General features: G+C 37.1%; 2 protein-coding genes across 2 annotated transcripts; one reads left to right on the top strand and one right to left on the bottom strand.

Moving 5' to 3' along the window:
* Positions 1-5769: 5769 nt before the first annotated feature.
* Positions 5770-9434, top strand: LOC120186591 (homeobox-leucine zipper protein HDG11-like). The gene is made up of 10 exons (XM_039190476.1): positions 5770-6250; positions 6371-6488; positions 6572-6760; positions 6853-7320; positions 7416-7517; positions 7603-7803; positions 7888-8068; positions 8147-8400; positions 8503-8592; positions 8679-9434. Exons 1-10 carry the CDS (start codon positions 6129-6131, stop codon positions 9069-9071), a joined length of 2118 nt encoding a protein of 705 aa, XP_039046407.1. The 5' UTR covers positions 5770-6128; the 3' UTR covers positions 9072-9434.
* A 149-nt stretch (positions 9435-9583) lies between these two features.
* On the bottom strand, positions 9584-13259 carry LOC120186546 (alpha-galactosidase-like). The gene is made up of 15 exons (XM_039190441.1): positions 13080-13259; positions 12955-13013; positions 12816-12872; positions 12684-12718; positions 12476-12579; positions 12317-12392; positions 12124-12182; positions 11974-12039; positions 11207-11290; positions 11064-11128; positions 10810-10892; positions 10649-10739; positions 10522-10571; positions 9899-10039; positions 9584-9755 (listed from the first exon to the last, which is right to left on the bottom strand). Exons 1-15 carry the CDS (start codon positions 13223-13225, stop codon positions 9669-9671), a joined length of 1203 nt encoding a protein of 400 aa, XP_039046372.1. The 5' UTR covers positions 13226-13259; the 3' UTR covers positions 9584-9668.
* Between the last annotated feature and the right edge of the window lie 8130 nt (positions 13260-21389).

Below are 21389 nucleotides of genomic sequence, written 5' to 3'. Positions count from 1 at the left end.
TAGTAACCAGTAGATTCAATGATACATAAATGAAGAAAGATTACATTTTCCAGTGCAAACATGTAACCAGAGAGTATATATCAAGTAGTCATAGTTCATAAAAAGTAAACCAATACATTATTAAATCAGAATATCGAACAGTTAAAAGATTTAGTAAAATAATAACTTTAGTAATTCACATTTCAAGATAGATAAAATGACCATATAGCACATAGGGAACACACTATAGGATTCGGTGATTTTCCAGAGGCACTTGGTATTTATCAAGTAGAAAACCACGAAACTTTTGTAAATTGATAGGATTCCATAAATAAGATCCCTATAAAAATAGGGTTTGATAACTAACAGATTCATCAGTCTTTTGAAAAGTGATTTATCAAGATCATATAGTATTCAGATATTTTTTGGAGGCACTAAGTAGTCAGTGAGGTATTCAGAATCTTTTACATCAGAGTTACTAGATATTTCAGATATGATAGGAGTGATTCTATTATTCAGACAATTAGGGACATTTTAGACATTTTGGTTTCTTGAAGAATTCTTAGTAATTTAACTCAATGAGAGAGAAACAACAATTTATATAATTTTGGATTTATATCGAATTATCAGGATTTCGAGTCCAATTAAACTATCCAATCCCAACACTGTGACACTTGTCAATCATTCAGACCGAGGTACTACATCATTATTCACTTCTTAATATTGATTGCTCTAGTTGAACTGGTCACCTTTAGAATCATCATTAAATGGATCTTAGGGAGACGAACAGGTAGTCCAATGTTCTTTATTTCATTTTTGTTTTGCAACGATATCAAGAAATGTTGACGTGCTTGATTCGAGGTTCTTAACCCTTATGCACGGTACAACATATAAGTTCGTTAGTGTTTCTAAACTTATCCAAGTCATCCATTAAATTCCAGGTCATATAGGGTACTTAGGTCATTTAGTATTCAAGTTTATCCTGGTCATTTTAGAGTTTCTTGAGTAATTCGGTCATTTCAACGATTCAGATACGTACATTACTTTTATTCAGTTTAACTTGGTCATATAATATAGTCATTTTATATTTCAGGGGTATTTTTGTCATTTCTTTCAATCTAGTCTTTCTATTTAATTTAATTTTCTGAACATTTCAAACATAAATAATACTTCCGATGTTTTAGTCTTTAGTTGTTTGCTGATAAATCAATAATTATAAGTCTTGAACCTACTCAGATGTTAGGATCTGATTAATAGTGACTTTTCGAATAGATCAAGAATTTAACAGGTGAATCTGTAGTTTGTCGGATTAAATACGAATTCTCAGAGTACTTTCAGTATCAGTGTTAGTACGTACTATTTTACCTTATACAGGTAATTTCATAATTTCTTAACAGGAGATTTCGATATTAACTTTTTTTAACGAAAATAATTAGAATTTAATGATTCTGAGGTTGATCGTTTTATCGGTTAATCATTGAACCTGAAATTATTTATTATTAGTCTTCTAGTGTCTTATACGTGTAATCTGAGTCTTACTCAGTTTAATTACTTTTCATCGTATTTGGATCAAGTTTAGAAATATATTAATCACACACATGTATCCAACCATATTCATCTATTCATTAACCAATACCAACATGTTTCATAAATCATACATAAGATAGTAATGTATTACCTTGATTCTCGAGCCGTAACAATTAACCAATTAAACTCCATTTGATCACCCTCGAACTTTAATTCCACGTCTCATAATGTCTCGGATACATGGCAAAACCAATTACATTAGAAATGAAACTTAAACGTGAAAATTCATATTGAATCGGGAGATAAAATGCAAAAAACAAAAACAGTTGATCGGGATTGAATTTGGTGAAATAAACTTCGAATTTAGACTCGGGACGTTGAAAAATATAAAATATGAATTTTCAAAAATGTTGATTTTTTGGTCAAATTCAACGGTCAAAGTTAACAGGTTGACTCGGACGAGGTGACTCAAACGAGTTGACTCAATATGGGTTCACTCAGGCGAGTTGACTTGGTTCAAATCGGTTTGATTGGACCAGTTTGGTCTGATTGGATCGGTTCCAAAAACCTCCAAGACCGACGGAGGAGCCCCGTACTTACGTGGTGGTGCGTTCAACAATGACAAGGCCGGGGGGAAATGAAAGATTACTCCCGAAGCATTCTCACACCAAAACAATCCTAAATCAACTCAAAAATCAAACCACAATCAAGCCAAACTCAATTAAAATGAAAGAGCATGGATCGAAAATGATTACCCTTCATCGAACGGATAAAACAACGATGATGGAGTGATCCACCAATTAGATCTTGACCGAAATTGCATGCTGAGTTCAATAATGCAGGAGGTGTTGTGCTTAGGCCACGGAGGTGGCCGGAATCGACGATTTTCAGCGGTGAAAGTTTAGTTTTTGACACGACTTTGAATCGTTCTCCACTGTAAACAACGACGTTTCTCAACGAGGTGGCATTTAAGTTTCGTTCGCAGGTCACTGGTGAACACGAAGAAGGTGGTGGTGACAGCCACGACAATCGGACGGAGGTGGATCGAAGGTAATGGTGATGGGTGATATATTTGAAATATATCAGATATTTTCTGCAATAAATCATTAATAGGAGCTTAGCCTGATGGCTAGGGCATAGGCACCTATAACCCTAAGGTCACGAGCTCAAGCCATCTCAACCACAAAATTCCTAGTTTTTATTTTTCAACTGACCAAAAAATGGGATAATTCAGGATTAAGTCCCTAAACTTCCCACAAGTTCCAAAATTGAGCTGCAAACTTTTGAAAATTTATAATTTAGTCGTCAACTTTATTTTAATTAAATTTTTGGGGTGTTACATGATCAATAATTAATAATATAATATAATTTTATATATTTACAATTATTTATTATAATATATATCTATCGTTTTTAATCAATTATTATTTTAACTAATAAAAAAGATATATATGTGTGTGTCAGATTAGATTTTTATCTGAAAAAACGGATTAGATTTAAGCTACATCTAATCAGGTCGCTTAGGTGAAATATATGTGTGTGTGTGTGAAAAAAAGGGATTAGATTTAGGCTACATATAATCAGGTCGCTTGGGCGAAAGATATATTGTTGGGGTCGAATTCAAGTTAAATAAAAATGTGATCCAACCTGATCCATGTTCATCCCTAATTAACAATGATTCAATTAAAATATGTTTAAAAAGTATAATACATTAAAATATATTAAATGATTATTTTAGTTATATAACCTTTAAAATTTATGGTAAAGTACATAAATGGTCTCCTAACTATAGAATATTATTTTATTGATTCCATTGACTATTAAAAATTATAAAATGTTCGTTTGATTATTCATTATGTTCCAAACTCGTCCTTTTTTATTAAAATTTTTGATGGTAGTCTGAGTTGTATATTAACCTACCGACTGAGATATGATAAAATATTATCTCATTATCTCAAAAAACTATCATATCCCAATTAGCATGTTAACATTAAACTCATATGACCGTTAAATTTTTAACATAAAAGGACGAGTTTTGAACATAATGAATAGTCAAGTGACCATTTTGTAACTTTTAATAGTAGAGGGACTTAACAAAGCAACCCTTATAGTCAAGGGATCATTTTATAACTTTTAATAGTCAAGGGACTCAATAAATAATATCCTATAATTATGGATCATTTGTGTACTTTATCCTAAAATTTATATATATTGTATAGTTATAAAATAATGAATGTGACGACAAATGTAAAAATTTAATAAATTTAACTAGCGTTTTATAAATTTTATAAATTAATAACAAAAGCTATCATTTAAACATAATTTAATAAATTGAAATGAATTTTACCTAAACATTTTGTGATTTGATCACTTTAAGTATTCAGTTTAGGGAAAGAGGAATGAGAAAAGAGGAACAAAATTTGGGTTTTATTGAGGAGTAAAAGAATTAGAAAAGAAAAAGAATTTGGGGGAAATGATGTTGTGTGGAGTGGCAACAGCAGCAAGTGAAAAGAGTTTGGAAAAAGAAAAAGAAAGCAAAAATGTTAGTTTTGTCAATATAGGCTCCTAATGATTCAATTTATAGACTTTTGTTTGCAGAACTTATGTTGCCACCTTGGCATGCTATATATATATAAGGGTTAATTGCATTCATCGTTCCCAAACTTCTATTCAAATTTAATTTTAAATTAAAATTTAAAACATTAATATTATATTAATCAACTCTTTTTATTTGTTTAGATGTTAAATATTTGTTCGAATTGATGTGTGGCGTGCCTATTGTATGTCTAAAATTTGATTCAAAACTATTCACAAAGTAAAAATGTTAAATATTTAAACAAAAATATTAAAAGTGATTAATATCTTATTTAACTAATATGTAAACTGTGGAAGTTGCATAGTTTACTAGGCAGTGTTTAAAATTTCTTTGTTTCATGGCAGCGGTGGTGGTATTCTCCGGTCACCACCCTGTCATTTTTAGTTATTTTTATCGTATTTTTAATAATAATTTTCCTTTATTCTTTTTCTAGTAGAAAGTATCATGACTACCAGTGATTTAAACTCTCGGTACAGGTTTTTTATTGGTCTTCTTCTCGGTCTTTTGTTTTTCACTGAATACATGATTTGTTGCTTTCCCGATGCACGATTCCTCTGTTCGTTTGTACAAGACGGTTCGTTGGTTATCACATATATGTGTCGGATAGGATTGCTGTTAAGGGGAGATCGCTTTTTTCGTTGGCCATTTTGGTTCTTCTTCGAGTTTCTCTTCTCCATGTTTTGATGTTTGAAGCCCGTTGGTGTGTTCAGTTTATGCATATCGTTGCTCCACTTGCTAATGGTTTTGTTTATCAGGCTATCACTAAGCTATCGTTGTTATATTTTATTTTTAATAGTCTTAATTGTATTTGTTCAGCCTGTAATTGACAAGACGTTTATTGATACGATTTTCGATGAATGAAATATTCTGATTATTTAAAAAAAATGCCACCATTGAGAGAGAAAATAATACGATGGTCAAATTGATTTTTTTTAAACACAATGACTTTTGATGCCTTTTTACCTTTTTCTAGAAAGGAATCAAATTAAAATTAAATAAGACATTGGGGATGTCCAACACAATCAACCCTATTATATATGCGATGAAGAATTGAACGCATACAAATTTGTTTTAGGAGTGAATTTTGAAATTTAAAAAGGCAAAGGGGAATGGGTAATGAGAGAGAGAGAGAGAGAGAGGGGCGATTCCATTAAGGAAGTATGCAATGCATATGTTTATAAATTGTTGGTTAGTCGTAATTGGTAATGGAAAAGCTCATTTATGGTGTCCTGGCTTGGACATTAGAATGTACTAAGTCTGTTGATGGTGATGATCATAATTTACCATTTTGTAAAAAAAAATTATCCATATTAAAAAAGCATTGGTGTAAGAGATAGAAGAGAGAGCATTTTGCTCGAAACGGCCCATGTATGATATGTGATGAACGTTGTCCGAATGAGGCAAATGCAAATGGTCTTTTAAAACCCTTCACTTACACACATTTTGACATAATGTTGAAGACCAAGACAGAGGAGGAGGAGGAAGAGAGATAATGCATGAAGATTAGAACTTCAGCGAAGCAGCAGCAAATAGAACTCACTCACTACAAGTAGCCTGAGTCATTGGGGTTTTGGGTTCTGAGTTTGACTGAGCAGCAGATACCGAGTTTGTTTTAGTGAGTGGAGAGAGCAGGCAAGGCAAGAGGGAAAGGAAAGGAGGCCTTCCCTGCGTTGCTTCTTCTCTTTGACTCTTTCCTCCTACATTTACACCGCTAAAACATACCGAAACCCATTTTCTGCCTAAACTCACTCTCACCCCAAATCATGCCCATTGTCTTTCTTATTTCACCCGTTTTGGGCCCTCCCAAAACTTGATCAAATACCTTTTTCCCCATACAAAAACTCTTTTCTTTGTCCTTGCTTTTCATGTCTCACTATATTAGCTACAAACGATTCTCTCCTTTTAGTGATGATGGGCGGTGCTGAAATCAGAATGGGAGATCGTATGGAATAAAAGAGTGTTTTTTTTTGTTCTTTTTGCGATTCATTTTAAGGTGTTTTTGGAAGGGAGACGGTGCAGTACATATATGGATTACGGAAACGGAGGAGGAGGGAGTGGGTCCGGTGGGGACCACGACTCCTCCGACCCTTCAAGGCTGAGAAAGCCTTACCACCGCCACACTGCTCACCAGATTCAGCTGCTTGAATCGTAAGAAAACACTGTCGGCTGGCCTTTCTTCCTTTGCTAGCTTGCCTGTCTTGTTTTGTTTGTTTTTGTTTCAATAAAGAATTGTTTTTTTTTTTTGGTTTTGTTGGTGAAAACGTGAAGAATGTTCAAGGAGTGCCCTCACCCAGATGAGAAGCAAAGGCTGCAGCTGAGTAGGGAGCTGGGACTGGCACCAAGGCAGATCAAGTTTTGGTTTCAAAACAGAAGGACCCAGATGAAGGTGGGTTCAGCAGCGACTTTTGCTCTTTTATTCCTTTTTCTCTTTCTTCTCCTTCATTCATTCCCTCACTTGTGTTTCCTCAGGCACAACACGAAAGAGCCGATAACAGTTCTCTTCGTACCGAGAACGATAAGATCCGATGCGAGAACATAGCCATCCGAGAAGCGCTTAAAAATATCATCTGTCCTTCTTGCGGCGGCCCTCCTGTCAGCGAGGATTCCTATTTTGATGACCACAAATTGAGGATGGAAAACGCCCAATTAAAGGAGGAGGTTTTTCCTTTGTTCTCCAATAATAATAATAATAATGACGATGATGATGATTTTTTAGTATGTTTATGTTTTGTTTTGTTTCACTTTTTCAGCTTGATAGAGTATCTAGCATTGCAGCCAAGTACATAGGGAGGCCAATATCTCAACTCCCACCTGTACAGCCCCTTCATTGCTCTTCATTGGATTTCAGGATGGGGGGTTTCGATGGCTATGGTGTTTCTGGTCCTTCTCTCGATCTTGATCTTCTCCCAGGAAGCTCGTTATCAATGCCGAATTTACCTTTCCAGCCTGTTGCTATCTCGGACATGGACAAGTCCCTCATGTCCGATATTGCTGCGAATGCAATGGAAGAAATGCTCAGGCTCTTGCAGAGCAATGAACCTTTATGGATCAAGTCCACTAATGATGGCAGGGATGTTCTTAATCTGGAGACCTATGAAAGAATTTTCCCTAGGCCTAATGCCCACTTCAAATCTCCCAATGTTAGGATTGAAGCTTCAAGAGACTCTGGTTTTGTCATCATGAATGGTTTGGCTTTGGTTGACATGTTCATGGATTCAGTAAGTTCACAAATTCTTCCCTTACATTGAATCCTTCTTTTTGGAATTGATCGGAATTCAAAATTTTAATTGAGAAACTACCACTCCTTTTGCAGAACAAATGGGTGGAGCTATTCCCTACCATCGTGTCGATTGCCAAGACCATTGAAGTAATTCCATCTGGGATGATGGGTACACACAATGGTTCTTTGCAATTGGTAATTGTGCTTTGCCTTTTGTTTGTTCATATCATTTTTTTTCTTTTCACTTCTTTCCTATACTAATTCTCGTCTCGTTTTGCAGATGTATGAAGAGTTGCAGGTGCTCTCCCCACTATTACCTACACGTGAATTTTATATCCTTCGATACTGTCAACAAATTGAGCAAGGGTTATGGGCTATAGTAAATGTTTCGTATGATTTGGCGCAATTTGCCTCTCAATGTCGATCTCATAGGCTTCCTTCTGGATGCTTGATTCAGGACATGCCTAATGGTTATTCCAAGGTTGCTCAAATTTTGTTCTCCTCATGTTTTGCATGCTCGGTTTTGCTCTACATTGATCTGAAATGTACATCTAAATGTTTATAGGTTACATGGTTGGAGCATGTGGAGATTGAAGACAAGACTCCAATTCATAGACTCTATAGGGATCTTGTGCATAGTGGTTTGGCATTTGGTGCAGAACGGTGGCTTGCGACTCTTCAGAGGATGTGCGAGAGGTTTGCTTGCCTAATGGTATCAAATACTTCAACCCGGGATCTTGGGGGAGGTAAATATTTAGTAATTCATCTACAGACTCAGCAATTACTTTTCTTGAGCTCTTAAATAAAATTTCCAAATGTTGCAGTAATTCCTTCTCCCGATGGTAAGAGAAGCATGATGAAGCTTGCTCAAAGGATGGTCACCAATTTCTGCACAAGCATCAGCACATCAAATAGTCATCGGTGGACAACGCTTTCTGGTTTGAATGAAGTTGGTGTCCAGGTAACTGTTCATAAGAGTTCTAATGGTATAGTTCTTAGTGCAGCTACCACCTTTTGGCTTCCTGTTAGTCCACAAAATGTATTCAATTTCTTCAAGGACGAAAGAACTCGACCGCAGGTATATTCAGATTTGTAAATGTCAAGTAGACGTATATTATTCTGCCTTGTATATATATATATATATATATTGAACTTGATAATAATCTGTGACTTCCTTTAGTGGGACGTTCTATCCAATGGGAATGCAGTGCAGGAGGTTGCTCATATTGCAAACGGGTCGCATCCAGGCAATTGCATATCCTTTTTACAAGTAAGATACCCGAAACCAAAGCATTTTCGTTTGTGATCTTCACTTCAAAACTTTGGTTTAATAAGAAATTATTGTTCTCTGAGTAGGCATTTAATACAAGTCACAGCAACATGCTAATACTTCAAGAGAGCTGCATAGACAGTTCAGGTTCACTCGTAGTTTACTGCCCGGTAGATTTGCCAGCCATTAATGTAGCAATGAGTGGAGAAGACCCTTCATACATACCATTACTCCCATCCGGTTTCACAATCTCACCGGACGGCCAACCGGACCAAGGCAGGGAAGGAGCATCAACGAGCTCCAGCGCACATGGGAGCATGGCACGATCCGGGGGTTCACTAATCACAGTAGCGTTTCAGATCCTAGTGAGCAGCTTGCCATCTGCGAAACTGAACATGGACTCGGTGACAACTGTTAATAACCTTATTGGCACCACGGTCCAGCAAATCAAGGGTGCTTTGAATTGTCCGAGTTCCTGAGTACTCGTATCCTTAAATTCGAAAGATGAGATAAAGTTTGAACGTGTGTGGTATTGAATGTGGAGTGTTTGAGGTTAGTTGGGGACTTTGAATGGCCCCCTGCGCTCTGCCACTGCCCCCGCTCTTTACTGCTTGCTGCTGCTGTCCCTTTCTTTGCTCTGTCAATCCATCTCCACCACCAACTAATGTTTTTATTTACTTTGGAGGCGTTTTGGGTTTTCTTTCTTTTTGCAATTTACCTTGGAAGAAGAGTGGCTGGTAGCATTAAAAGAGAAGTCAAGAACGCACCATATATTACTATTTGTCTTTCATTGTCCTTTCTGCACCTCAATAGTATGGTTCGGGTATTGACTTCTGTCCATGGACTCTTTCAATAATAATTTTATGATATGTCTTCCTATTTCTTCAAATTGGGCTTCTCTTATTGACCTTTTATAATTTATTGAATTTAATCTCATTCGTTTTTATGATAATTCCATACACATTTACAATGTATACATTTAACATTGATGACGGTCCAAATAAACGTCTTTTAGGCATAAATCAACTCAAATAGATATAATCCTTATGTGTATGAGTCGCATCATCTCAAGTTCTTCAAAGGGGCGAAAGGATATACATCTTGGAGGCATGCGGATCCAAATGAGCTGATAATTGGTGTCTCAGTGCGTATCGACTCGAATGCTTTTTGCAAAACAAGCATTGGTTTAGTTGCATGATTTTATAAATTATAGGGTAAAATACTAGTAAATCCCTAAGCTTTATCAATTTGTTTAAATAAGTCCATATGTTATGATAAATCCAAACCACTGAAATAGATCACTCACCGTCCATAGATCCCGTGCCTTCACGGCAACTGTTGGATCGAGGCCGACGTCGGACCAGCAAGCGGTTACCGTTGCTTTTTTGGAACCTCTGTTCCATAGAACCACAGCTACCTTATTGTCATGTAGAGGACCAGCCCAAACCTAAAATACACAAATTGAATGAAACAAAAAATTTCAAATAAACCTTTTATTTTTTTATCTTTTTAAGAAGGGTCAATTACACCAATCATCATAGAACTGTACTCTTTTTCCTATTTCATTCATTGTACTTTAAATATGTTCAATTTTCTCACTAAATTTAATACGATTAGTATTTTCGTTCACTCGGCCGTTAAATAATTAACGGCGTTAAAACGACGCCGATTTAGAAAAACAAAATTTTCACCGAAACTACGTCATTTTACATTTATATAACAGTTCGTTTATAACATCTTTTAGTGATAAAACGACCTAATGACCAGTTAATTGTGTTAAATTTCAGTGAGGAAATAAACGAATTTAAAATACAGTGAATAAAATATGATAAAGAGTAAAGTTCAATGATGATCGGTGTAATTTACCCTTTTAAGTATTACATGGATCTCAAAAGTCCAAAATAAAAAAAGAGGGTGCAGGCAACAAACCTCTAAATGTCCATCTTTCTTCACTTTTTTGCCTTGAACACCTAGGAGGTCTATTCACATCTTATCATTATTAGCGTACTAATTAAATATAGCTTTAATTTAATCTGCAAATAACATAGGGTAGCACCTTGATTTACTGCAATGACTTCTTCATTGCTTAGTATTTCATAAGTATCATTGGTCATCTTTGGTATGCTACACCCAATTATTAAAGGAGCCTATCAACATAAGCATAGTATTTAAGTCATTATAATAAAATGTAATTTAATTAAGGTGTTCGGTGCGTACCTTAGCCAGTGCCCATATGCTAAAATGCGAACGATACTCCTCTAATGTCATCCCTCCGTTCCCAACTTCCAACATATCCGGATCTGATAATTTCAAATTTATACACTATTAATACCAAGGGTATATTCGATTCGATTTTTCATTAAAATATAAATTAAACCATGTTTTATGGATTTTTAAAAATAAAAACCGAAACCGAATAACATAAGGTAATAAGTATATATTCAAGACAAATTCACAGTTTTATTAATTACCATTCCAACCTCCCGGTCCAGCATAAGATGCCCATTCATCATTTCGATCAGCACGTAACACCATGCTGCTTGGAATAACAATAAAATATTAATTAAAACTGCAATTAAAAATTATAATAATTCTATTTTTATTGTTAAATTACCTATCCCAGCTATCACGAATGTCTCCGGATGTTCTCCAACTATTTGCCATATCATTGCCCCAAGTAGCCACCATTTCTTTTCCCCTGACATTTTCCAATGAGACAAGTCACTATAAAAATAATAAATAAATGGATAAACTATGCGAATAGTCCTATTTTTATATGATTGATTTTAATCATTAATTTAAAAATTAAAAATAAATAATCCCTAACATTTTCGATCCGATTTCAATCCCTTTGTTAGTTGATCTGATGTGGGATGCGTACGATTGGTTCTTCAAGCCTGTTACTGGTTGGCTATGTTCTTGTTTAGGACATGAAGTGGTTTAGATAGCAGACTTTAGTTGAAAAAGAAGAATAAGTCATTCAAATAGCAGCATATTTTGATTGAATAAGAAGAAGAAGAAGCGGAACAAGACACGTGGGTTTTTTGATAGGATTTTTTAAATATTTTTTATCCCAGTCACTTATAGATGGTAATTTATGTGGATTTATTTATTATTATTTTAATTGTTACGTAATATTTTCATTAAAAGGTTAATATTAGTTGAAGGTTGAGGGATTAAAATTGAACAGATCGATAATTTTAGCGATTAAAATCGAATGGATCGATAACTTTAGAGACCATATTGAAATTTTAAATTTACAATCAAAGTCAGTCAAACCGAAAACAAATGAGACTATTTATATAATTTATCCCGAAAAATTATTATTCGATTCGTTTAGAATACGTATAAAATTAGATATAAATAAATCTAATATATTACCATTCACATATGGAGAAAAAGATGAGCCTCCCTGTCCTCAAAAGTGCTTCGCTCATTTTCTTGTATCTAGGACCACCAAAGCCAATATGAAATTAATTACATATATTTAAGGCAACAAACGGGAGAAGAAGAAAAACTCAGATTACCTACCTATCTTCTGGGTTTATACCATTATTATCACAGTTGTCATACTTTAAGTAGTCGACGCCCTATACACAGGAAAGACGTAAGATTTTATGTTATGGATGCATTTAAACTAATAAAATTTCGGGAAAATAAACTTGAAATCATAAAATTTAGGAGACGAAAATAAATTTTTAATAGAAAAAAAATAGAGAATTACCCAGGAAGCAAAAGTTTGTGCGTCTTTCCCCTCATGATCTAATGATCCAGGCATGGTTCCGGTACATGTTCTAGTTCTTCATAAATCAAACACATATTTAAGAATTATATATATGTGTATATGAAATTGAAATAAATAAATAATAGTAAAATTGCACACCCTGCATCAGCGTAAAGGCCGAACTTTAATCCTTTGCTGTGGAGATAATGACCTAATGCCTTCATACCTGATGGGAATTTAGTGGCGTTGGGAACTAACCTTCCCTGTCCAAATTATGGACATCCAAAAATAATATTATCACATATTAATCTTTTTATAAATTAATTTAGACATTAAAGTAAAATTATGCAGAGAGGTTGAGGAGTACATGGGTGTCTCGACTAGACGCGCCCCAACAATCATCTGAAGGATATGCAGGAGAACATGAAAGAGAAGGCGATGAAGATTTTGCATTGAAATTGAATTGAGAATTAAAGAGAAACTCAACATTTGTTTGTACCCAAATTGATGTATTTGTATCCAAGTTTGGCCAGACCCCTTGACACCATTGCATCCGCTATATAAATAAGAAAAACATAATAAAATATCAATAATTATAAATTTATTAATACGTAAAATAATAACCATATCAAGTATACCTGTTTCCTTGATTAGTTTCTCTTGGATATTACAGCCAAAATGATTCCAACTGCTCCATCTGATCACCAACCATTCACATAATAGTTTGAGAAGATACAATAGTAATTATAGAATAAGAGCTTACCCCATAGGCGGTGTCCGACCAAGTCCATTAGCCAACAGAGTCTCCCCTCTCATCATAGAGCGGCCACCGGCAGCCGAGACCAGCCGAACGCATAAGACCATTAGCCCCACTGCCAAACTCAAACATGAAGAATCACCCATGTACATGCCAGCTTTTCAATTCCAACAAAGCAAAAGGATTTTGCAGTATGTGATCCGAGGGAATGAGCATAACTTTATAGGGAAACAAAGGCCGGTTTTATTTCATTTTCTTAATTTAATTTTTCATTAATTCCCATAATTAGTGTGACGGTGATAATAACCTTATCCTCGTAGCCCATGTATACAACAAGCCTTGGCTACTTTCTCATTACGAATGGGAGGGTGGATCTTTCTTCAATTACTAAGCAGGGCCATGTTTTTTTACCCAAGGAAATTTAAATTTAATACTCATTAAACATATCACAAAATCATATTTTTAGAATACAATTTAAAAATAATATCAGAAATCGAAAATAAAATGATTAATTAAAAAAAATAACCGGATCGTACCTATTTGTCTCCTGCTCATTCAATTCCACAAACATAATATTTGGATCCAACGATGAATAACGGAAACACCAGATCGGACGGTTCATGTGAGAGAACCGCTCCACAATACTCTAGTCATCCTCCAAGTTCCTCCATTTTTTTGGTTTGGATCAGAGACGAGCAGGTAAGCAAATTTTCTTTTCAATTCAATGCCCATTATGATTCTGCCTGCAAACATTCCCTCGGATTATATGCGGGGTTTAGTCTCAGATTTTGTACCGCCAATTCGAAGAAAATGTGTAAAATCCTCCAGATTTATGAATAAATTCTTTAAAAGAGTAGTTCCAAAATAACGATTTTCTGAAGAGGACTTTTTCATTTAGCTTCCGTTGGAAATAAATTCCATGTATGAGCTCCAGTTTACTTCTTTTGAAATGTTTGCAATGGTCAACTGCTTCCGCAGTTGGGTTGAGCTGAGCTGAGCTGCGTTTCGTGTCCATGTTTCGCCCCGTTAGGAAGTATTGAAATGTGAAGTAATAACCGAACAATTGCAAGGTTTAATTTTATAAAATATCAATTCTAGTACGCGTGTTTTGTCTCTGGTTTGATGTATTCAGAAAAAAATACAGTTATTCAGAAATATATTAGTAATTCTTTTGGAACTCTCATAGGCATGTTTTGGTTTTAGCCAATAACGAGTTAGTTAATTTAGTTGGTGGAGTTTGTATTTGATTAATGGATAGATGCTCGACCTTTGTAAGCTAATGCTTTGTGGTTACCTGCTTGTTGATCATCAGCTGGATCATTGGTAAATCGAAGCAACTTGGTTGTTTCACTGTTTCATTGCCCTTGAGACTGAACAACACTCATGACCTCGTGCTTGAGCTTATCTTCACACTTTATGTGAGAAGATAACATTCAAAAAGTATATAAGACGCGTAAAGAGGGATTGCATTACAATGCCTCAGGTAGTGTCTGCTGCAAAGAAAGATGGTCTTGGCCTACGGGTTTTTGTGCTCTCGGACTTGCATACAGACTATCCCGATACGATGAATGAAAAAAACCAGCTTACTGTGAAGCAGATCCAGAGGACTTGTAGCCAAATAATTACATTTTCTCACTTTGTTCCTAGGTTAGTTACACGCTTATTTAACTTCTTGATTTATTTCACATGTGAAGGCAAGAATGGCCGCACAAGTGCAGTATGTAAATGTCAGCATAACAAAAATGACTGAAGTTTGCAAAGCTGATTAGAATGGTGGAAACTGTGTGAGCAATAGGCTTTTGTATTGTTGGTTCAACAAATACATTGAGTGAGGTGTAACTGTTTCTTGTAATATTCTTATGCTGGCAAGAGCTGTGTCCGGAGAAAAGAATGTTGTTCTATCCAAACCTCCCAAAAATCATTGGCTCTGATTGGCTTGAGGATCGTATAAGGTCTATACGCGGGTTGAAAGTAGTTCCTTTGCATGCCATGTGTTTGGCCACACACATTTCTGCTGGGATGCTATAGTGGATGGTATCAGGTATTGCTATAGTAGTCACATTTTTCAATAGATTACTGTTTCTTCTTGAAAATTTTCTATTAAATACAATTTCTGTGGTTAGGAATGATATGCTAAGACTAGTTTTGTTTAAGTTACTGCATTCCTATTTTGAACTGGATGGTTTCATATTTTATCCTATTTTTTGGTAATGAAAAGATGTGAATCTCACATTGTTTTTCACACCGCAATCATCTGATTTCTCTCTTACTCTCTTTCTCTCTTCTCCAAGTTTTGCCGTTCTCCACCTTCAGAAAATAGCAGTTCTATTTTTAGTTCTTCCTTTGCCTGGTGTACGATTCTAGAAGCTTTTGTGTTAACCTTGGGGAACACTAATGACATTAAAATTCTTTTTAGAGTTTGTTGAGGATTTCAATTTTCATATGGGGAAGCTGTTAAAGTAATGATTGTTGGGCATTATAACCGTTTTCCTGAAAGTTGTCTCTGTTATTTGTTTGCTATTAGTTGTTATGGTTATTAGTTGTTAGGTATGGCTCATAAATATACCAGTAAAGAGGACAGGAGATGGAGCGGAGTGAGCGAAGCAAACGCAGCGAACATCAACTGTCCTTACAAAGAAAGTCTCGTTGTGGGGTTACGAATTATGTGGGTTGCGGGTGTGGGGGCGTAGCCCCCGCGGTACGGTACAGGGTTGATTTTGTAATTATGTACCAGGGTTTTCTATTATAAATAGAGATGTAACCTAGACCTAAAATATCATTGAATAAAAACTTCTAGCGCCGCCTAGGCACCGAGGACGTAAGCACATTGCCGAACCTCGTAAAATTCTCGTGTTCTTTTGTTTTCTTTACCCGTTTTCGTCAACAATTGGTATCAGATGTCAGGAGCAAAATTCGAAGTCGCGAAATTCGATGGTCAGGGTAACTTCGGATTATGGCAAACGAGGGTGAAGGATCTATTGGCGCAGCAAGGGATCTTGAAGGCTTTGCGACCTACAAAGCCGGCGTCGATGGATGAGGAAGATTGGGAAGAATTGCAGCAGCGAGCGGTAGGAACCATACGATTATGCTTGGCGGACGAGGTCATGTATCACGTCATGCATCTATCGTCTCCAGACGAAATTTGGAGGAAGTTAGAAAGTCAGTTTATGTCCAAATCCTTAACGACAAAACTGTATCTGAAGCAGCGGCTGTATGGGCTGAAGATGCAGGACGATCACGATTTGGCGCAACACGTGAATGTCTTCAATCAAATCGTTTCTGATCTGGCTCGGCTTGATGTGAAAATTGAGGATGAAGACAGAGCGATGATTCTGTTGTGTTCGTTGCCTCCCTCTTACGAACACATGGTGACTACTCTTACATATGGGAAAGAGACTATCAATGTTGAGGAGATTACTGCAGCCTTGTTGGCTCACAACCAGCGGAAGCAGAATGCAGGGGAAAGCTCTCAAGCCGATAGTTTATATGTCAAGGGTAATCGAGATCGTGGACGGAAGCCAGAGAAGGCAGGGTCCGGGAAGCGGAATTCTAGATCCAAATCCAGGGATAAGAAGACGATTCACTGTTACAAGTGCAAGGAGGCGGGACATATGAAGCGAGACTGTCCGAAGTTGAAAAAGCAGACTGATGAGAAGCGTGATGGCTCATCCAAGTCTGTGAACGTGGTCGAGGATGATAATTCTGATTGCAGTGAGGGTGATATGCTTTCTATTTCAACGACACAATTGACGGATGCTTGGATTCTTGATTCTGGATGTTCTTATCACATCACGCCAAATAGGGAATGGTTTTCGACATACAGGCCGGTTAATTCTGGTTCGGTTTATTTGGGTGATGATCGATGTTGCAATATTGTTGGTATTGGTGATGTCAGAATTAAGATGCACGATGGCTCCGTTCGGACGTTGAGTGGTGTTCGACATATCCCAGACTTGAAGAAGAATTTGATTTCCTTGGGCACTTTGCACAAGAATGGTTTTATCCCTAAGGCTGACGAGGATAGGGAAACCATTCGGATTGTTAAAGGAGCATTGACTGTGATGAAAGGCAAGATGACTGCAGGGAATATCTACAGATTGTTAGGGAGTACCGTTGCAGGTGGAGTTCACTCTGTTGAGTCCTGTGATGATACGACAAAATTGTGGCATATGCGCCTTGCTCATCTTAGTGAACGTGGTATGGCAGAATTACACAAGAGAAACTTGTTGCATGGTGTCAAAAGCTGTAAGCTCGACTTTTGCAAGTATTGTGTTCTTGGTAAACAGACTAAAGTCCGTTTCAAGACTGCGAAGCACACAACTCAAGGGATTCTTGATTATGTGCATTCTGATGTATGGGGGCCTTCCACGACATCGTCTTTGGGTGGATCTAGGTACTATGTTACTTTTATTAATGATTTTTCACGGAAAGTTTGGGTGTATTTTTTGAAACAGAAATATGAAGTTTTTGAGAAGTTCAAGCTGTGGAAAGCTGAGGTAGAAAACCAAACAGGACGAAAAATCAAGTGTTTGCGGTCTGACAATGGTACGGAGTACACAGATTCACAGTTCCTACAATTCTGTAAGGAGCATGGGATTCAGAGGCATTTTACAGTGCGCAAGACACCACAACAGAATGGTGTTGCGGAACGAATGAACAGGTCGTTGAATGAAAGAGCCAGATGTTTGCGGTTGAATGCGGGGCTTCCCAAACACTTCTGGGCTAAGGCTGTTAACATGGCGTGTTACCTTATCAACAGATCGCCAAGGGCATCGCTGGCTGGGAAAGTTGCAGAAGAGGTATGGACTGGTCATGATGTTAGTTTTGATAACTTACGGATTTTTGGTTGTCCTGCTTATGTGCATGTATCTGCTGATGAGAGATCCAAACTTGATGCAAAATCGAAGGAGTGCATTTTTCTGGGTTACAAGAAAGGTGTCAAAGGATTCAAGTTCTGGGATCCAGTTGCGAAGAAAGTTGTGATTAGTAGAGATGTCGTTTTTTATGAACAATCCATGTTGCAGCAGAAGCAAGACACGACAGTGGTGGATCTCGAGCAGTTTCCAGTTGAGAAACCAGAAACTTCTCAACCGACTTCTGGTGGTTCCACTACGGATGATTTGCAGGATTATAGTCTCGCCAGAGACAGGGTGAGACGGATGAATATAAAGCCTCCGAACAGATTGGGTTTTGAAGACTTGGTATCTTTTGCACTTATTGTTAGCAGTGATGATCCGGTTACTTTTCATGATGCCGTTACTAGTCAGGAAAACGACAAGTGGATGGCAGCCATGGTTGAGGAGATGGAGTCTTTGAATCACAATCGCACATAGGAGTTAGTTCCCCTTCCTGAGGGTAAGAAGCCGATTGGTTGCAAATGGGTGTATAAGAAGAAACCAGTAGTAACAGAAAAAGAGGGGGAGAAGTTCAAGGCTCGTTTGGTAGCGAAGGGTTTTTCACAGCAGAAATGAGTTGATTATGATGAAATCTTTTCTCCTGTGGTCAGGCACACTTCAATCCGAGCAGTACTTGCATTGGTGGCTAGTTGGGATTTGCATTTAGAGCAGATGGATGTTAAAACTGCTTTTTTGCATGGTGATTTAGAGGAACAGATCTACATGCGGCAACCTGAAGGTTTCACTCAACCTGGAAACGAGCATTTAGTTTGCAGATTGAAGAAATCTTTGTACGGGTTGAAACAGTCTCCGAGACAGTGGTATAAACGGTTTGACTCCTATATGATCAAGATTGGCTACAACCGATGTGAGTATGATTGTTGTGTCTATGTTAAGAGCCTTGATGATGGTTCTTTTATTTTTCTATTACTGTATGTTGATGATATGTTGATTGCTGCGAAGAACATGGATGATGTTATCGGTTTGAAAACTTTATTGAGTCAGGAATTTGATATGAAAGATTTAAGTGCTGCAAAGAAAATTCTTGGAATGGAAATTTGCAGGGACAGAGACTCAAGGAAACTGCGGCTATCTCAACGGGGTTATGTTGAGAAAATGCTAGAAAGGTTTGCGATGAGCAGCGCGAAACCAGTTAGCACTCCATTGGCGAATCACTTTAAGCTCTCATCAGAACAGTGCCCCAAGACAGATAAGGAAGCTGAAGATATGGCAAAGGTTCCGTATTCTAATGCTATTGGCTGCTTGATGTATGCGATGGTATGTACTCGTCCTGATTTAGCTCATGCTGTTAGTCAAGTTTGTAAGTACATGTCTAAACCTGGTAAGCAACATTGGGAAGCAGTCAAGTGGATCTTTTGGTACTTAAAGGGTACTGTGGAACATGGAATTGTTTTTGGGAGTCAGCGGGATAATCCTTTGGTTGTAGGATATGTGGATTCAGACTATGCAGGTGACTTGGATAATAGAAGATCTACGACAGGGTATGTCTTTACTCTTGGTGGAGGGCCTATTTGTTAGAAGTCTACTGTTCAATCTATTGTGGCTCTATCTACAACTGAAGCTGAGTACATGGCAGCGGCTGAAGCTGCAAAAGAAGCTTTATGGCTTACTGGTTTAGTGAAGGAGTTGGGTGTTCAACAAGGTGGAGTTCAGTTGCTTTGTGATAATCAAAGTGCTATTCACTTGGCTAAGAATCAGGTGTATCGTGCTAGAACTAAACATATTGATGTAAGGTTCCACAAGATCAGAGAGTTGGTTGCATCTGGAGAGGTTTTGTTTCAGAAGGTACATACTGATGAGAATGCCGCTGATATGTTCACTAAGCCAGTTACGACAGACAAGTTCAAGCATTGCTTGAACTTGTTGAATGTTTCGAGTTGTTAAAGGATCAAGGTAACCCAACCCACATTGAAGTTTCCAAGAGGCAGGATATTCGCCAAGGTGGAGATTTGTTAGGTATGGCTCATAAATATACCAGTAAAGAGGACAGGAGATGGAGCGGAGTGAGCGAAGCGAACGCAGCGAACATCAACTGTCCTTACAAAGAAAGTCTCGTTGTGGGGTTACGAATTATGTGGGTTGCGGGTGTGGGGGCGTAGCCCCCGCGGTACGGTACATGGTTGATTTTGTAATTATGTACCAGGGTTTTCTATTATAAATAGAGATGTAACCTAGACCTAAAATATCATTGAATAAAAACTTCTAGCGCCGCCTAGGCACCGAGGACGTAAGCACATTGCCGAACCTCGTAAAATTCTCGTGTTCTTTTGTTTTCTTTACCCGTTTTCGTCAACATTAGTCATTTTCATTTGTATCTTTCTTCCTCTTCTGTAGCTTGTAGGTGAACTGTAACTTGCAAATGAGGATTAATATATTACTAAAGTTTTGATTTGAATATGGAAAATCATTTATGCAGATATGTACAGGCACCGTTGGCATACCATAGAGAGAGGAAAAGAAGGATGAATGGGGGTGAGACTTGGTTGCATTTTGCATTTACTCGGATGGGGGATTTGCTGCCGAAGTTATGCCTTGCTATTGGTCTGATTATTATGCCGTCAATCCGAGAACCCCAAGTAACACTCAACTCGCACCTTGGGTTGCTAGGTTTTATAAATTAATTTAGGACAAACATAACACGCTTACACACTTCGATTCACAAAGAGATGTCTTGTTTGATTACATATATGCTTCCCCAACTTTAGGGTGGGTCAAATTGCCTAGACCAAGTTCACACTCAGGCATGATAGTGCCATGTCCTAGAGGAGTTCAGACATAAACTTGTGGTACTTGAAGTTGTGTTAGGTTTCAAAGTTGATACATATCCGTTTATCCAATATTTGAAAGACTTCAATACAAGTCGGAGTTTGAGATAGTGATTGAGCAACAGTTGCTTGTTCCCCGCTTCTATTGCAATCAGTTAAATAGGTCGAACTTACATATTTGCAATCAAGGTTTGTTAACACGATGCAAGAAAGTGTACCGAGAAATGAGTATAGTGGAGGATGTTGGGTTTCTAGCTGGTGGTTCAATCCTTGCTAAAGTGTATTCTTATGTTGCGTCACTGCCAAAATGCACAAACCACTTGCCCACTTGTGGCCTGGCCTGCGCGGAGACTTGAAAGGGTGCTTTCATAGTTCTATAGCGCACACAAGGTTGTCTACAAACTCTACATGTCAAACAGAATTTAATTTTTACATTATATTACATGTGGTACTTCTTTTATGAATGTTTTTAAACTCACGCGAATCATTCAATTTGAATATGAAATATTAAAATGATTCAAGCTTTGGAATGATTGAAACTCAAAAAAATTCTGTCAAAAAATTTATTTTTAATTGATCAATCTTAATTTGATTGGTACTATTAATATTATAATTTTTTTGTTGCCCTACCGTTT

Source organism: Hibiscus syriacus, unplaced genomic scaffold (genome assembly GCF_006381635.1).
Source record: "Hibiscus syriacus cultivar Baekdansim isolate YM2019G1 unplaced genomic scaffold, ASM638163v2 tig00113716_pilon, whole genome shotgun sequence".
NCBI lineage: Eukaryota > Viridiplantae > Streptophyta > Magnoliopsida > Malvales > Malvaceae > Hibiscus > Hibiscus syriacus.
Note: the sequence above shows the minus strand (reverse complement) of the source record. Positions and strands in the feature narration are given on the sequence as shown.